This window comes from Cinclus cinclus, chromosome 7, assembly GCF_963662255.1.
Source record: "Cinclus cinclus chromosome 7, bCinCin1.1, whole genome shotgun sequence".
NCBI classification, from domain to species: Eukaryota; Metazoa; Chordata; class Aves; order Passeriformes; family Cinclidae; genus Cinclus; species Cinclus cinclus.
In genome coordinates this window covers 10507330-10524239 of record NC_085052.1, presented here as the reverse complement: position 1 = coordinate 10524239, position 16910 = coordinate 10507330, and the positions used below count along the sequence as shown (strand labels likewise).

General features: G+C 40.8%; 1 protein-coding gene across 1 annotated transcript in view; it reads right to left on the bottom strand.

Moving 5' to 3' along the window:
* SORCS1 (sortilin related VPS10 domain containing receptor 1) overlaps window positions 1-16910 on the bottom strand; it is a 258601-nt gene that overhangs the window by 165245 nt on the left and 76446 nt on the right. Inside the window, exon 2 of the mRNA XM_062496860.1 lies at window positions 11006-11073. Coding sequence (XP_062352844.1) covers window positions 11006-11073 — 68 coding nt within the window. The remainder of the gene's footprint in view (window positions 1-11005; window positions 11074-16910) is intronic.

The following is a 16910-nucleotide window of genomic DNA, read 5'->3' as shown; positions in this document are numbered from 1 at the left end:
CCAAACTTGGTTCAGTTGCAATTTTATACATTTGTTATATCCATGGCCTTAGAAGAATGTTTCTGGTCTGTTTAATTTTATATCTATTCTTTAATTCAAATCCCCATTTCAGTTAGTTACTTTATTTTTTCCCAGAAATCCCATCTTGGGAAGAGTTTTACTGAAATTTGTATGCTGTCTTAAAAATCTTTACATGCCAAGTCAGTATCTTAAACATTTCAAAGTTCTAATTTCTTCAAAAATTCAGCTCCTGGCTCCTTACCTTACAGTGTCAATGATCACATCAGTACATTCTGGTCTTTTCACAGAGGGACATGAAGTCCAGTTTGTTGCCTATTACACACTGTCCAGTTTTTCTCCATGCTTAAGAAGATATTACATAGTCCTGTAGGTTCAACATTCCGCCTTTATCCTACTATTAGACTTTGTTGAACTAAAATACTTTTTTTCAAGTGACCTCAGCTTACTAAACCATCCATTTGCTGCCTGTGACCACCTTAGGTCTCATTTTGATTCACTGCCTCACCTGTCTCAAAACTTGGAAATTATACCAGATTTATCACCAGACTAATGGCAAAGAGGCCTTACATCACTGCACCTGCAGCTAACCTTCCTGAATGTCATTAGAAATACCTTGCAAGAAGAGGATTCCTCGCACGTGACTTCTGGTTCTCGTTAATTTACTGATTCTTGACTATGCCTAACCAAATATTTCAGTATCAAACAGACACAAACTCATACATTGAGAGAACACAAGCATCCAAACCCCAGCCAGTATCCTGTTCTCTGAATCATGCAGCTCTCTCATATCACAGTAAGTTCATTCATACTCCTGCTCACTCAAATCACAAACTGGGCTGATTAACGCACAAAGAAACACTAAATAAGAAGTAGAATCCCTGTTCTGATTCCAGGGCCCTTTTGCTCCAATCAAACAAATTACTGTGTTGAGGAAGAAAAGTCAGGAGATTGAAAATAACTCCTCCAAGTCTCTCTTAAGGCAGCATTTGGCTTCCAAATGCTGTTGTGCATCATCTTAATAAAGCACTTAGGGAAATAAATAGTAGGCTATTAAAACACTCTGACATCACAGTTGCTTCTTTGAGTAACATCCACATCTTGAATTTACAATACATGTGTGCTGAGTAGCTGGTGGATTGTAAAGCAAAAATAAAAAAAGCATATTGGCTTCTTCCTTCTTTGGCTCCTTTACCAGAGATAAAGTCGACTGGGACTGTAATGTGCTTTTCTTACAAAAGAGTTAGCATTGTGAAAGCTGTTAACATACAGGGAGGGATTACAAAGAATAAGACCATTTACCTTTGAAAAGGGAACACTTAGAAGGAAAATTTACTGAGGTCTCTGAGTTTCTTTCTTACTACCTTCACCGTGACTAGCCTCTAAATTTTATGCTGCCTCATAACAAGAGAGCACATCGTCACTCAAGCATTGGCAGGGAAGTGAAGAGAAATTATATTTCCACAATGCCTGTAGTCAGTGCACACTGCACTCACAGCCAAAGGAGGTCAGAGTCCCTGCAAGCCACAGATGCGCTCACTGGAAAGGGCCAACAGTCTATAATTGAGGTAACTTCCACTTTTAACTAGATAATAATGTCATATAGCATGTCATCAAAGCTCATGTTTTGGGGCATAAGGTGATTGCTGCAGTAGTGCAAGAAAGAAAAGTTATCTCAGAGGTAGAAGGTTTCTTATTGAAAGTTTAACACTGGTAATAGCTGTCATTATTTGGGCACTGCTGGAGGCAGGCTAGGGAAAAAAAGAAAAAAAAAATCAGACTCCCTCTTGAAAACTCCAGCAATGAAAACTCATTTTGAGGAAGAACTGTGTTAAAACTTCACATTCTTACCTACTCCACAGAATGGCATTGCTTTCACTTAGGCAGCTCCACTATGAAGTAAGGAGGAAAAGAAAGAAAGGCTCTAGTTCTGCCTCCCTCACCTCACAGAAAACACAACAGAGGAGCAAAAAAGTTATGAACACAGTCAGGAAAAACAGCTTTTTTTTATCTCTTCATGAAGAAAATAAAACTTTCATGTTGCTGCTACCTCTAGTGCTTTTATCAGCAATGGCACACACTCAGTGGTCATAGAACATCTTGAGTGGTGCTTAAACTCCATGGAAGGAATTTAAAAGGAATGGGTTTGGTCTTCATTTCTTATTCTTTTTCAGGGATTGGCCTCTGTTCAGGCAAAATCCAAACTAACAGCATTGCACATTGACCCAAAGACGACAATCCAGCCTGCCTGCAAAGGCACACAAGAGTTTCTCATGGTTCTGTTAGGTAGTGGAAGAGAATATATCAGACATCTGGCTTGGCAAAGCATAGATCACATCTCTGTTAGGCTTCAGCCATGGATAAAGACTGTAGGTTTAGATAGGTTTCTCCACTCTCACTCTTCCAAGACTGGATTTTATTAATCAGTTTAATACAAAAGCCCTCAGATCCTGCAGATGGACAGGTAATGTAACTCCATTACCCACACATGTAGTGGTGAAGAAGCTTGCCTAAAAGCTGGATGTAGGAAGCCATGACTCAGAGCTGTCCTTCTCACTCCACAGCTCTAAACACTGGAGAAATAAAGGTGATTAAAAATGTGTGGTTTTCAGACTCCTGAACTGATCTTCTGGAGCTGACAATGTAAACACTCAAACTAACAGTAAGAAAGCAATGACTTGTTGGTAAAGCAGAATGGGAGTTTACAGCTGCCTAAAAATTCCTTTTATCTTGGTGTATTTAGCAAGGGTAATTAAGGGTAATTAAACAGACTTTACAGCAATTGAAGCTATTCAATTCTCTCTTCACTGTGTGAAAATCAGTAAGTGCTTTCTCCTACCACAGAAACCCTGAGATTCTGAGCAACCACCCAACTCCGGCAGCCCAGGCTTGAAAGAAAACCAGAAGAAAATTAATGGAACACCTACACAGATATGTACATAGCCATAAAATACAGCAGTAAAAGTATATTATAGAATGAACAACACTCTTTGTGCAGGAAATTTGCCTTAGAGGAAGATCAGATATCGCTATCTCCTCATTAAGTCATTTAATGCACAATACATGTGATGTTTCCAAATTTCTATTCCTTTTCAACTCAGCATCTCTCATAGATACTCACACTATCTAGACTGCAGAATCGTTGAAAAGAGATTTTATCTTCACACCCAACTACACAGCACACACTACAGTGCACACTAGGGAAATTCACACGACCTCCTTGCAGAAGAAACTTATTTGGGGAATAGGGGGAAATAATAGGTGAAAGGAAAAGATGGCTCTTTACCTCCCACTGGCAAAGCACAGTACCAGTTTAGAGCACATTACAAGTGATGTTCATAATCAGGAGGATACATCTTCCTCTGCCACTTAACGCATCTCACCAGTGGAATGACTTGGCGGAACAGCAGCAGGAAGCTGCCAGCCAGGAGACAAAAGTTCCTGAATCCCCCCATGCTTCCTCCTGCGTAAGGGGAACTCGAGCTGCAAATTAATTCCTTGCTCACCAGGAATCAAGTATCTCTCAGGTTGTTCTGTCACACAAGCACAAACTTTCACAGTGCTGAGCACACAGAATCCCTCAATGGTACATCCTAATGGCAAGGGCAAAATGACCCTTCCTTGCCCTAGCTGGTCCAGTGACCTGCACAATATTCACCAACAATTCTGTCCACACAGTTCTGAGTCCCACCCAGTAGCTTCAGCCTTCCTGCAGGACTCTGTGCCTTCCTACTGAACAGCTCATGCCTTGATGTCCCACTTTACACACACACCCCACTCCACACACACAGCAGCCACTGGCACAGGAACTACTGCCTGGATCACACTCAAAAGCCAGGTTTTCTATCATTATTGAAGGCACATTTGATTAATTGTGAGCTTTATTTGTCCTTTTCCATTTTGACCAATTACTATTTGGTAGGTTAGAGAAATCAGAAAATAAAAAGGATAGCTCCAAGTAAGCCCTGTGTTTCAGTGTAAATGGCTGTTAGTTTATGCTGCACAAACATATCATTGATACATATTTAAATATACATTTTTATAGTACATCTTTTCCAGGTGCTTCACTAAGTCCTCCAAGAAAGACCTAATGGCATATGCCTGGCTCTTTCTGCAGTAACAACAAGTGTTGACTGGATAGTTCCTGACGTGCAGATTTGGGACCTGGATCTGAAAACCTTAAGAGTTTAGATCTCAAGCTAGTATAATGCTTTCAACTGAAGTACCTCCCTGTTGACCTGAGCTCAGCCCCAAATACACTCTTTCCTTTCGGTGATTAGTAGTGGATATAGCCATCTAAAGAGATGAGTACATTTTTACCTAGCTCTGCAAAATGACTGCATAAATATGACAGGAATGGAAATATCAGAACACAAAGGGTGTTTTACTTTCTGTTTATGAACTGGTAAGTACTGTGTGGTTTGTCTTTCCCCCTAGACATCAGCTCCAGTCTAGCTTGTCTGCAGTTATTACACAGCCACAGCAGATGGATGAACCCTGTGGACCAGAACCAGAGATATTTCTGTTATGTTTTACCAACATCATTTGAGCAAACACGTACAGCCTAGGAAACAGATATGGAAGTTCATCATCTAATTTACAGAGTAAGAATGACAAAGTACGTTGAAACACTGTAAGCCTTTAAAGTGGCATAAACATGGTGCATTTGTTATTTACAGTATATTGCTAATATATGTCAGCATTAATATTCATTATCTTGATTTACATGTTTCTTTCATGCAGAAAATGGATTTGGATTCCTTCTGATTTACTTGATAACACTTCTACATTTCATGACTGACTGCAGCAGAGAACACATTTTTAATAGGCTTAATAAATTTACATCATCATTAGTGCTAAATATTTTATCTTCATAGGGAGTGAGAAGCACATCACTAAATCCTCAGCTGAATCTGATCCTTCATAATATCAGAGTATGACTTCAAGGTAAGTGAAGGCAGAACTTACATGAGATTGATCAGACAAACACACATTATATGCCACAAATTGCAATGGCTTTACTATCCCTTATTGTTTAGGGACTGTAAAACTGGTCAAATTCAATAAAACTTAAGTTTCCTGCTAAACTAAGCATCTGCTGCGGGTTGTTTCCTAGGCAGGTAATTTGGGGGCGGTTTTGGGTGCACTTTTTTTTGATTGGTTGATAGTTGCCCCTCCACACCCTTCAACTTCATTGGAGCTTGTTTTGGTAACAAAAAGAACATCCAAGGAAACTTTGGCGGCCAAGTAGAAGAGTTGACTGTGCCAGAAGTTTTTATTACTGATAGTCATCAGGGTAAAATGAGCCCTCTTAGGTACAAAAATTGATCACTATAGAAACTGTTAGGTCCCTAGGGGTCCTGATGGCTTAACAGAGTGTCCCCACACACAGGGCATAAAAATCTATGTTCTACACCCACTTGCAGAGCAAGCAGATCTCCCACTGTGATCAAACCATAAAAAGATACTGCTTCCTACATGAACAGCTGAGTGTGCAAACCCATTCTTCCCTCTCCCAGACACCCACCAGCATCCATATACACACCAGCAAGTGGTTCCTACGTTAGCAGGGGAAAAAATGAAAAAAAGGATTAAACCCGAAGACAGAAGGAAATGTCATTGTTACAATTTCACTAAAGGCTCATGGGAGAATGTAGCAGCATTTATCAAGCTCTGATATTCACTTAAGAAAAGTGACTTACACTGAGCAACTGGGACACTGTATTTATAGATAAAAGCCTTTCAAATAGTCCTTTTCAAGTTCCTTTCTCCCACAAAACTGCTGGCTAGAATGTGCTTAATGAGACTTTTCTTCCCCTTTCTTTTTCTGTTCCTCTCATATAGATTTGCTTCTCTTACCTCCTACTTCAGCTAAAAGACCCTAATCTGCTGTTGCAGAGCACACTGTGTCACTAAGCCACACATTATGACCTTATTAGTGTGGCTTACTGTATCTTTGTAGAAGATAAATGTGTTGAAAACAGTCAATCTGCAAAACAGAAGTAAAGAACCTGCATAAAAGGTCCAGGAGAATGATGAATACAGTAACAGACACAACCTAGAAATTCCCCTTAAAGGAAGTAAGCATATACAAACTTTCAAGTCTCCTGTTGCAAAAACTCTCTAGTCCAGAGAAGAAAATCTCTACAAACACACAGACAGTTCCGGGTGGCTACAGCTCTGATCTGCAGAGAGGGTAAGGAGCCAGGAAACTGCATGCAGAAACATCAACATGGGAGGCTTCAAAACGCCTGTAGTATTTACAGCCACAGGGCTGGGGTCAACTCTGACTCTTCTCTGGATTACAACCCAAATTCCCTTCTTGACAAGGCAGAGTTGCAGCATGATGTGCAGTGGTGGCAGTGGAAGGAATGGGTAAGTAAACTAATGGAAGGGTTAAAACAGCAGCTCAAGGTTAAATAAAAAGGACATGTAAAAGTTAGAAAGAGAGCCAGAAACAGATCCATCTTTAGCTTTCCAAGAATGAAAAAAAAAAAGGCAACTATAAACAACCCCCGCTTTACATATGGAAAATTAAATCCAGATCTACATGAGATTTTCAGCATCCTTGAGATTTCTTTATGGCACATATGCTGAAGCCTCCTTAATGCATAAACTAGAAGAAATGAAGAGCAGGTTGGGAATTATAATCACTCCTGAACTGGGGAGTTCAGAGTTCAGGCAAAATGTTGGAGTGTCAAGATTATCATCAATAGGTTCCAGAAATAGCACAGCAACATATTATGATTTAAAATACACTCTCACTAAGCAAACTCTACATCTTCCTAATTTCTGGCTGAAAAGGAAAGTTTAACTACTGCTATTTTTATACAAAGTTCCAGGAAATGACTCATTTCTGACAAAATACAGAGCAGTAAGAAGGCAAAGAGGTGAATGGCAGCACTCATGGCTTGACAACCTCTCAAGGTCCTGAGGGAAAGTGTCACTCATGCACATCTTTCCAGAGCACCATGTTTACACAAACAGGAAAAGATCAGTCCTCCCACAGCTGTCTACAGCTCATGGATACTGTGCACACTATTCTGACATTTTTATTTATTTGAAATGTAAGCTTATCTTACTTCAGTGGTAAAAAACATCTCCTAACTCTCACAGCTTAATCCTCTTTTTGATCTGAGAGATATCTAGAGGTTGAAGAGAAATAAATCCAATACACTCAGTTAATTGCTCAGTGACAGATAATCTTTCCTCCTCCACTTTCTTTCTCTGCCATAAAAGAGAATAACAAAAAGTAAATAAAAACTTCTTAAACAAAACTGTAGAAAAAAATCTGTTGAGAGGATAACAGCATAATTAAAGTCAAGCCCAGCCTGATGCACAATTTCATTTACCATGTACAGAAGCAGCAGCTCACCTGCCATCCAAAGGTCAGTACACAGAGCCTCAACAATCTAGAAGATTATACAGATTCTCCCTGTCTCTTTTCTCTTACTGTATTTCATCCCTTCATGTCCGTCACCTGAGCTCTTTTAATTCATCTGTAGTTTCAGAAGGATATTCTCTATCTGTTAGTGTTGCAGCCAGCTACAGTTAAACTGGCTGAGAAATAAAGAAATGTAACCCCAGCAGGAAGTAATGTGTTTATAAAGAGGACAGATTCATATCCTGTAGGCAGTGGTATAGTTGGGCTATAGGTGGTTACAGTCCCATCAGTAAGACTGCTTAAATCACCCAAATACATTTTGGAATGACAGATGTGCTTATAAGCAGCTACTGCATAAATGACTCGTGTCAGTGACGTGCCCCTCATCACTTATCAACCTTTTGAGAGTTCACTTAGCACAGAAAGCAGAAGGGGTATTTCACTGCCAGGTATTCAAGACAGATTTCTTTTCAGTTGTGGGTACCTGCAGAACTACCTTTCCCCTCCATCCTTCAGAAACAGAACTCCTGATATCAGAAAGCAAACCAGACATGAGATGTCTTCTTTCCCCAGCATGAAACCCAGAGGCATGAAATAAATTACAAGATATGTTTCACTCCTTCTCTTAAACCTATTTTTGTTCTATCCTTCCCAAACAAGCAGGGAGATTTAAATTAACATGTCACTTAAGCAGCCAGGAGCAGCAACAGCTAATAACCTCTTTCAGGTGCATAGAATAATAGGATATACCCACCTCACCATTTCTTTCTATCACATTAAGAACAGAGAAGTTGTCCTGGAATCTCTACAGGCATATTTATCAGTGACCTGAAGGCATGGCTGTATGGCAAGGGGAATGGAACAGCAGAACCAGACTCAGGACACAGCACAGTGTAACCAGCACAGGCTTACTTAAGGTAACAGGATAGAGGAAAATCCAAGGAAGTGCACTGGCAGCTTCCAGAGCAGCCATGAGCACTTAAGGGGCAACCACAAATAATGGAGCACTGCAAAGACAAGTGAGTTGATTCTGGTTCTCCAGCATTTCCCAGCTCAAAGCACTTGCCAGGGATTCTAGATGGTTGGCCATACAAATGTAATCAAGTCCTGGTAAGTGACAGGTTCCAAGTGAAGCTGAGGGGTTCAAAGCAAGACAAGTGGTTCCTCAAATAATTCATTGAATTCCTGGTTCTAAGATGTCACAGATAGTAAAAATTTTAGCACACTTCAAAAGATATTGAGATGGTCAGCTCATGAAATATTAATCTTCTGGTATATACTAAAGCAAAAAGAAAATTATTCAGCTCCACATACATCTTACATTGAAGGCTGAGGGTAATTTAAACCGTAAGAATGAATGCTAGCATAATACTAGAAAGAAGTCTCAGATATGATAATCATTTCCATATGGTCTCGATGCCAGCCTGCTTGCAGACATCATGGGGGAGTTGCACATACCCTGCCTTTGAGCCTCCCTGGGACCTGCAAAGCAGCCTCACATTTCCTTCTCTCTCTTTCCAAGCCCTGTTTTCTCCTCTTGCCCCTCTCCTGCTCTGCTTGCCAGAGGTACCAGAGATGTAAATGACTAATGGATGTTTCCCCCAGTTAGTATTTTTGCATCTGGCAGTTTTAGAAGCAGACCTGAAATAAGCAGGCACAGAAATTGGGAAGAATAAGCAGGAAAAGCAGTGTGATTTTCTCCCTCTTCCTTGCCACTGGCTGATGTACTCTTGGGGAAGATCATACAGGAATCAAGAAACCGTAAAATCCCAGAATCAGAATCAGGCTAACTTTATGGAATACTAAGATCAGGAGTGTGTTATTACTGGTGCTAAATAGACTGAGAATTATTTTTCATAAAATACTCAGATTTTTACTTTTTATCAGACAGTTTTTGGTAACAGGATTCCAGATTAGAGGAAACAATCATGCTATTTTTATGTTGTTAATCACATTCTGGCATTAGGACTGACATCAGGAAAAGTGTCCTGCACTCACTGTAGGACTGCTACACTGCTAAGGTCCCAGCTATTTGTTACACCCTCCAGTGACATCCACACAGTCCCTGCCTTCTTAATCCAGGCAAAAATTTATGTCATTTTGGAATGCTACACAGAAACCAGAAACAGAAGAGAGAGTAAGGTCATCAGCACAATTTTGTGCTGCATTCATACATCTCATCAGGAAGTGTGCTTTCCACTCTGATGTGGCTGTCCCAGTTTCAGTCAGAAAAGAGAATCTCAACACAATCCTGCATCACATAAGCAGATCTTGAGCACTGTCTCAGCAATGGGGAAGGAGTGCCTATGCATGCTGAAATGCCATCCCTTCAACAACAACCAGCACAAACTCCACGTAGAAAAACGTTGCCAAAGCCACAATCCTGAAAGACCCTTCATGTGTGCACACACCATAGTAAAGACAAAGGAACAGAAAGTCATGGCAGCAAGGTGCATGAAATTAAAATATTGAATAACCTCCCAGAGTGGGATGAAAACCCATTTATTCAACTCCACAAAATGCTTTTGACTATTTCTGTTACTGCTCAGAATTAATCCTAGAAGTTCTGTGTTTCTTTAGGTTTTAGTCTGTTTAGTTTATTTTTTCAGGCCAGTGGGTGAAGCAGCAGCCCAAGTTCAGAATGTACAAAAAACCCTCCTCTGTCATTCCATTAAAACCTGCTCAGCTTCTGAGCAAAAAGTTTATTTGTTCTACTTCTGACCCAAAATTCTCCCTTAGAAAACTCCTTTCCTATACAAGTGTATTAAACAAGTTCATTCTAACACGAAGTTTTAGTTTTAAATACCCAAAATTTTCTTCTATCCTGCCAGTAACCTATCTACCTTCATCAGTAACCTGAATACAAAACTCCTAAACTCCCCACCGAAGCTTCACAGATGAAACCACAAGAAAACCTCCCTTTCAGCTCATGAAAGTAATACTAGGGACACATGAAAGAGGAAATACCTCTCAGATTAATTTTTCAGAGAAACAAATACAGGCACCATCTGCTCACATTGAATCCAAATAACTACCTTAAGAATTTGTTCACGGCCCAGCTCTTTCCTTTGGTTCACATAGTGCATGATATGCTTTTAAATCATGGAAGTATCAAAACATTCCCTATAAATTGGTCCAGCAGTCAAGTTCTCACAAGTGGAAATCAATTATCTAGTACTAATCCCATCAGTTCTAATCAAGAGACGTAGAATACTCACTCATAGGTATTCCCCCAGTCTCAGCAGCACTGGTTTTTCATAAGGATCATTTGGGCAGACAGCCACGAGATCCTTCATTACAAACAAGGACTTTGGGCTGTTCAGTTCTCCCAAAAGTAAACCAACTGGTTGATTTCAATTTGAATAAGATGGGAAAGGGGAAATCAAAAGATTGAATATCTAAGAAGTACCTTATCTAGCTGAAACAAGACAATCAGACTTCAGCCTTTTTGTCCTTGAGTATAAAGTAACAGGAGTGAGAGAGGGTTTAGCTAGAAACCTTCCAGCACTTTTAAAGGAATCCAATTAAATTAAATAAAAGAATTGTATCAGGCTTTTCCTATTTAAGTAAGGTGGTAATTATTAACTCAATTTATCTGCATACCTCCAAAGAGAGCTCTCTGTGATGCTTCCCAGGTTGTAGTCATACAGCTTTGTCAGAATTAGAATCACCTAAAGGCAAAAGAAGAAATCATGGTTAGTCTCAAACAATTACAATCTCACAGAACTGAAATGACCCCGGGGAGGGCTTAGGATTCCTTTAATGGGTGCTTAACATAATTGAATGAATTGTTAAAAGCATTTGCCTAAACTGACATGGAAAGAATTTACAGATATACATATTGAGCCCATTTTTAGACCTTTTTTGTTCAGCTCCTTTGCCTGACATCTCCAACAGGGTCTTCCCTTAACCCCAGGAGGCAGAGTGCAGTGAGAATGAGTTCAGATCTAGACAGAGTTTCACAATACAAGACGAGATCTTGTATGCAGTAGAAATACTATTTTCTGCTCTGTTTCACAGACACTGAAGCTGCTGATCCTTTTCACAGCTGTGTTGCACAGATAACCCACAGACCTGTCTCCAGTCAAACACTTTCTGGTTGCAGCAGATGATTTGACACAAGCACATGATCACCAGTTTTGACTTGGGAGACTCAGGCTGGACATCAGGAAGAATCTCAGTAAGGATAAGAGTTAATCCCTGGACAGACTACCCAGAATATCTGTATAGCCTCCATCCTTGGAGTGTTTTAACACCTGGCTAGACAAAGTCATGGCTGACCTGATCTACAACTGGTGATAACATTGCTTTGAGTAACAGTGGTCGAACTGTGGACCTCCACATGTCTCTAGTAACCAATGTTTCTATAACTTCACTGAAAAGTTTTCGGTTTAGTCAGAATGGAAGTGTTTCCAAGTTTATGACTTTCATTAGCTCTTTTGATAAACAGCTTTTCCCTCCTGCCAAAACAGGCACTTCTGGAATAAAATTATCTTACCAGGGGGAAGAAAGCAATTTTAACAAAAAGAATTTGCAACTAAGGATTTCAGCCTGCTCTTTTGTTAGTGTCTATAAAAACTTATTTCTGGCTTTCAACATGATGGGCTTCTTTAACAAGATCTACATTTGGGACAAACTACCAGAACATTACAGTTGCTACTAATTTATTTTGCATTACTCCCTGCCAGGTCGCTGTATATCTTATCCTCCTCCCTATCCCATTAAAACTGCAGTAAATTAGAGACTCAACTCTTACCTGACAAAAACCTCTGATCTATATACCTCTTATTATTTTCAGCCTGGGTTCCTCAGAAATGAGGCTCACAGAAACACAATCCCCTGGTCCCTTGATAAAATCGCCAACTTCAACCAATTTGGCCAAGCAGCAAAGCCCTGTAGGAAGTTCAGTGGCCCTCAGCTCAATTCCTGTTGAAAAAAGCCAGCTGGCACCAGCATGGCACAGGAATTGCCACAAGGGGAAGAACAGACTGCCTTTTCCAAAGCCAAAAGCTCATCTACCTCTGACAAACCGATTGCCCTGAAACAGCCATACGAGTAATTATCTCCTTCCAATACCTCAACACATGAGACAGCAGAAAGAGTAGAGGGGGCAGAGAACACACCTCTGACAAGACATCTCTTTCTACAGCACAACTCCTAAATCCTTCCCAGCTTGGAGAAAGACTGCCCAAAGCCCTTCCTATCTGCATGAACCCAAGGCATGTGCAGCTCACAGGTAACTCACGCGACAGCCACGATCCCCCTCTGCTCCGCAGGGCACCCGGACATCCCCTCTGCTCCCCCAAACCCCAGCGCTGGCAGGGAGGAGCTTCCCTCTCTCCTGGCAGGTCCCTCTTTGAAGAGGGAGCCAAGGTGGGAAGCCCCAGCCAAGGCAGAAGCCAGAGCCAGGGTGGGCACACATTCTCTGCCAAGGCTAATGCCAGTCAGGGCTTTGTAAATCCCTGCTTCAACCTCCACCCCCCCAGGAAGGCTCATCAATGACAGCAGGGCAGCTGTCTGCTCCAGAAACAGAGCTGTGCCACTGCCACCCCTCACAGCACCCTCTGCACAGGTCTGCAAATCCCTACTTAGCAAGTGAATAAAAATCAGCGGGGGAAGACCAAGGAAGGAGATGGGATGCGCACATAAAAGCTTTCTGAATACCACCCCAGTGAAAGGCAGCAGTGAACTCCACTCCTGCTTGCAGACATCATGGGGGAGTTGCACATACCCTGCCTTTGAGCCTCCCTGGGACCTGCAAAGCAGCCTCACATTTCCTTCTATCTCTTTCCAAGCCCTGTTTTCTCCTCTTGCCCCTCTCCTGCTCTGCTTGCCAGAGGCACCAGAGATGTAAATGACTAATGAATGTTTCCCCCAGTTAGTATTTTTGCATCTGGCAGTTTTAGAAGCAGACCTGAAATAAGCAGGCACAGAAATTGGGAAGAATAAGCAGGAAAAGCAGTGTGATTTTCTCCCTCTTCCTTGCCACTGGCTGATGTACTCTTGGGGAAGATCATACAGGAATCAAGAAACTGTAAAATCCCAGAACTAGAATCAGGCTACTTTTATGGAATACTAAGTTCAGGAGTGTGTAATTACTGGTGCTAAATAGACTGAGAATTATTTTTTCATAAAATACTCAGATTTTTATTTTTCCCATGTGATGAAAATTTACAAAACTTAAAACAGCCATGAAGGAAAACTCCATTGAGAATTTTAATCTCATCATTTGAGGGGAGAAAAATTGTAATTGACATCCCAAAAAGAATATTACATGGGGAAAAAAAATTAAAAGCGCCAATAGGACAAATCAAAAAATTTCCCCTCCAGAGGGTTGCAATGTCTCTTTTGTTCTTTTTTCTTCCTCGATAAATTTCAGTAAAACCCACACAATCTTAAAGCTCTGTAGCTGTCTTGGAACTGATGGGGGAAGCAAGCCAGCTGCACTCCATCACAATTCTTTCTGGTATAGTTCTAACAATCCTTCTGCAGAGGCATCCCTGGACCCATCCCAACGTGCATGTCAGCTACTCACTAGCTACATCAAGAACCCTAAGCAATACTGCTATATCCTGACTGCCTAGTAAATTTAGGATAAAATCTTAGCATTTAACATTCCCAAGATTTGTATTTGACACCACGCTGTGGCAGACACGTGCACCGGTTTCTGGATTAACAGCTTGGATATCTCCGCTTCCTGCAGGAACTATTATCCTTTGAATAGGTACCATACATAAGGGCTCTACCTATTAGAAGCTTTTAATTTTTCAGAATCTGTATCGGCTTCTAAATGTCTTTAAGATTATCTGTGGTTTCAGGAGTCTCCTTGTGTCATTTACTGTGGTTCAAATACCAATAATAGATCTGCCCAAACATATATGTACAAAACAAACAAGTAATTGGTCAGAGTAGTAGTTATGTCTGCCCTAGAGGTCACTATTCATTTTTCCCCTTTGTAATGATACTGGACTAACCTATGCAAGGCCATGATTTTGGATATATTTACTTTTTCAGAAGCAATTTTTCTTCTTTGCTGTTCTCATTTCTTTGTTATTTAGCCTGCAAAGGTTAGTTCATGTTTAAGATTGTTTCTTTTCAGTTTTTTTCCCACCCTCTGTGGCTGTCACTGCAGTACTGAGGAACCTAATGAACAGAGACATGCATATTATGTTGTTCTAAATGTCAGAATAGGGGCTCTGAAGAAGCACAGTAATGAAACAAAAATAGTGTCTCGCCTTTTCATTTCTTGCTTTGTTTTTGCTTTCTGGGACTGTGTGGTTTTCTCCCTTTTTTACCACTTACAATGCAAGCTAACAAGAGCCAGAAGGAAAAAAAAATACAATTAAAAGGAACTAAAAATCCAGTCTTATTCCAGCTCTGCTGTGAATACAGATAACCCTTCCTCTTGCATAGAAATACAACGCTTCAGAAAGTCTGTTATTCATTAGGATCAGCACTTGAAGTGGATTATTCTGCCACAGCAGGTGGGAAAGAGAAACAAAACTTGATCACTTCTGCACTGACAGCTCAGAGCAAAAGATCTGATCCTGGGTTTACCATATCCCAAAGTGAGTGCACCTACCAAGAGATAGAACACTAAAAGTGGGTTTAGTTAGTCACACAAAGTGCAAGAAACAGACACCTGGGAAAACAGACTGACAAAATCTGGCTTACCGCCTCCCAAAGGAAATCAGTTCTCAGTGGCTACTCTGGGAAGGACAAGGCATTCACACCTTGGACACCATCATGTTTTTCTTCAAACCATAAGAACATTTTTTTTAAAAAAACCCGTATTTTGTTAATCGATCCTGACCTGTAACTCGTTTTAAAAATGAGATGTGAAGGACCACCTGTAGGTTTCAAAACATAAATCAGTGGTTGGGCAGAAGAGCCTGCTCTGTGAACTTGCTAGATTAGGTCCTAGGAGGATCTTTGCTATCACAAAAGAAATTCTAGGGTGAACATGGCTAAATTTTTCCCAGACCTACTTTGGCTTATGACCAAGTGATCCATGGTGTCTCACCGTACCCTTCCTTGCACTTCTGCCCCAGGTTTACAACAGGCTTACATCTTTGTCTTGACCCTGTTTACAAGTACTCTGTAAATACTTCTAGCAAGGCTCCCTCAGGATACGGGTCAGAGCTTGTCCTTTACCGCAGCACAAGTTCCAAATGTAATTAAATGGTTTTCCCCCTCGGCAAAAAAAATATTTCTCTCACCAAAGCGTGCTGAACTAGCTGGCCAGAAAAGTAGTGGAAGTCTTCACTCTGCTACTGATCAGGTTCATAACTCACTGGGAAGGAAGCACCAGGTTGCAATTTGTGCCACTGTAACTCATCTGGGGTCATGATGCGTGTCCTCAGAGCAAATCAGCCAATGCTGCCACAGAAACCAGCACTGAGGAGCTCTCAGCACACTGAGCCAGGCAGCTGTAACACTTCCCAGTACTCACTGACCATGGCAAATTTATTCCTGGGAATGCTACATGAGTACTGTGTCAAAAGATGTCCGTGCCATTCAAACTCAGCTAAACAAGGACAGGGACTACAACAATCACTGTGTTTGAGGTTTGATTAAGACCCACATACAACATGGTCTGTGATAATCCAATTAAAGTTTACTTATACCAACAGAGCTCTGATCTTCAGTACATTTTATCAGAGTTATTCTCATCACCATCCTCTGGGGATCCCATCTCCATCACTGTCCTCTCAGTGCTTTTCACCATTCACAGCACAACAGGGTCTAAATTCATAACCAACACTTTCATGGCTTTGTAGTGATAAATTTTTTTTCAAGCAGAACACCACGCTGAAATTTCTAAAGGTGTTCACTGTAGCTTCTTAGGCCCTGAATTTTGCAATGTTACCTGTAGACTGAACTAACCCTGTGCCAGAAAGATGGCCCCTATGGGGACCTTGAATCCTACAGGATTCAAATGCTGATTTCAAACCACAATAGACTTTGCTTATAAAGGGAAAACCAGAACTGAACCTCTGCCTTAATGATCTCATATTTTCATGCTTTACATGGTTTTTTTGCATGCATTTCAGTCAAGGCTGCAGCTGTCCTGGGATAAACCACAGCACTAAAAAACATGTACTTATTAGTCTGCTTTCTTGAACACCATCAGCTCTCAGCATGAGTTGTGCAAAGACTGCTCATCAACATTTTGTGGAAATCATTTGGATGTGGCATATTTGATAAAATATTTCTAGTATTTGATTTCTATCCACTTACAGCAGCTTTCTGAATCAGTTTCTTGTAAGGACTGTTGATGTGGTGATCAGACATCTTCTGACCACTGAAATCCCAGAAGAAAAAAAAAAAAAAAGAAAAAAAAAAAAGAGAAAGTTCCCCTGCACCCCTGCACCCCACCACCCTCGCAACCCAAGGAAAACCTTCAGGACACTATTCTGTCCTGACTCCTTATCCAGAATCATGAATTTTAACATCTTAAGCTGCTGTCTTCTATGCCTTGGGAGCATACTGATTTCCACCATAAGAG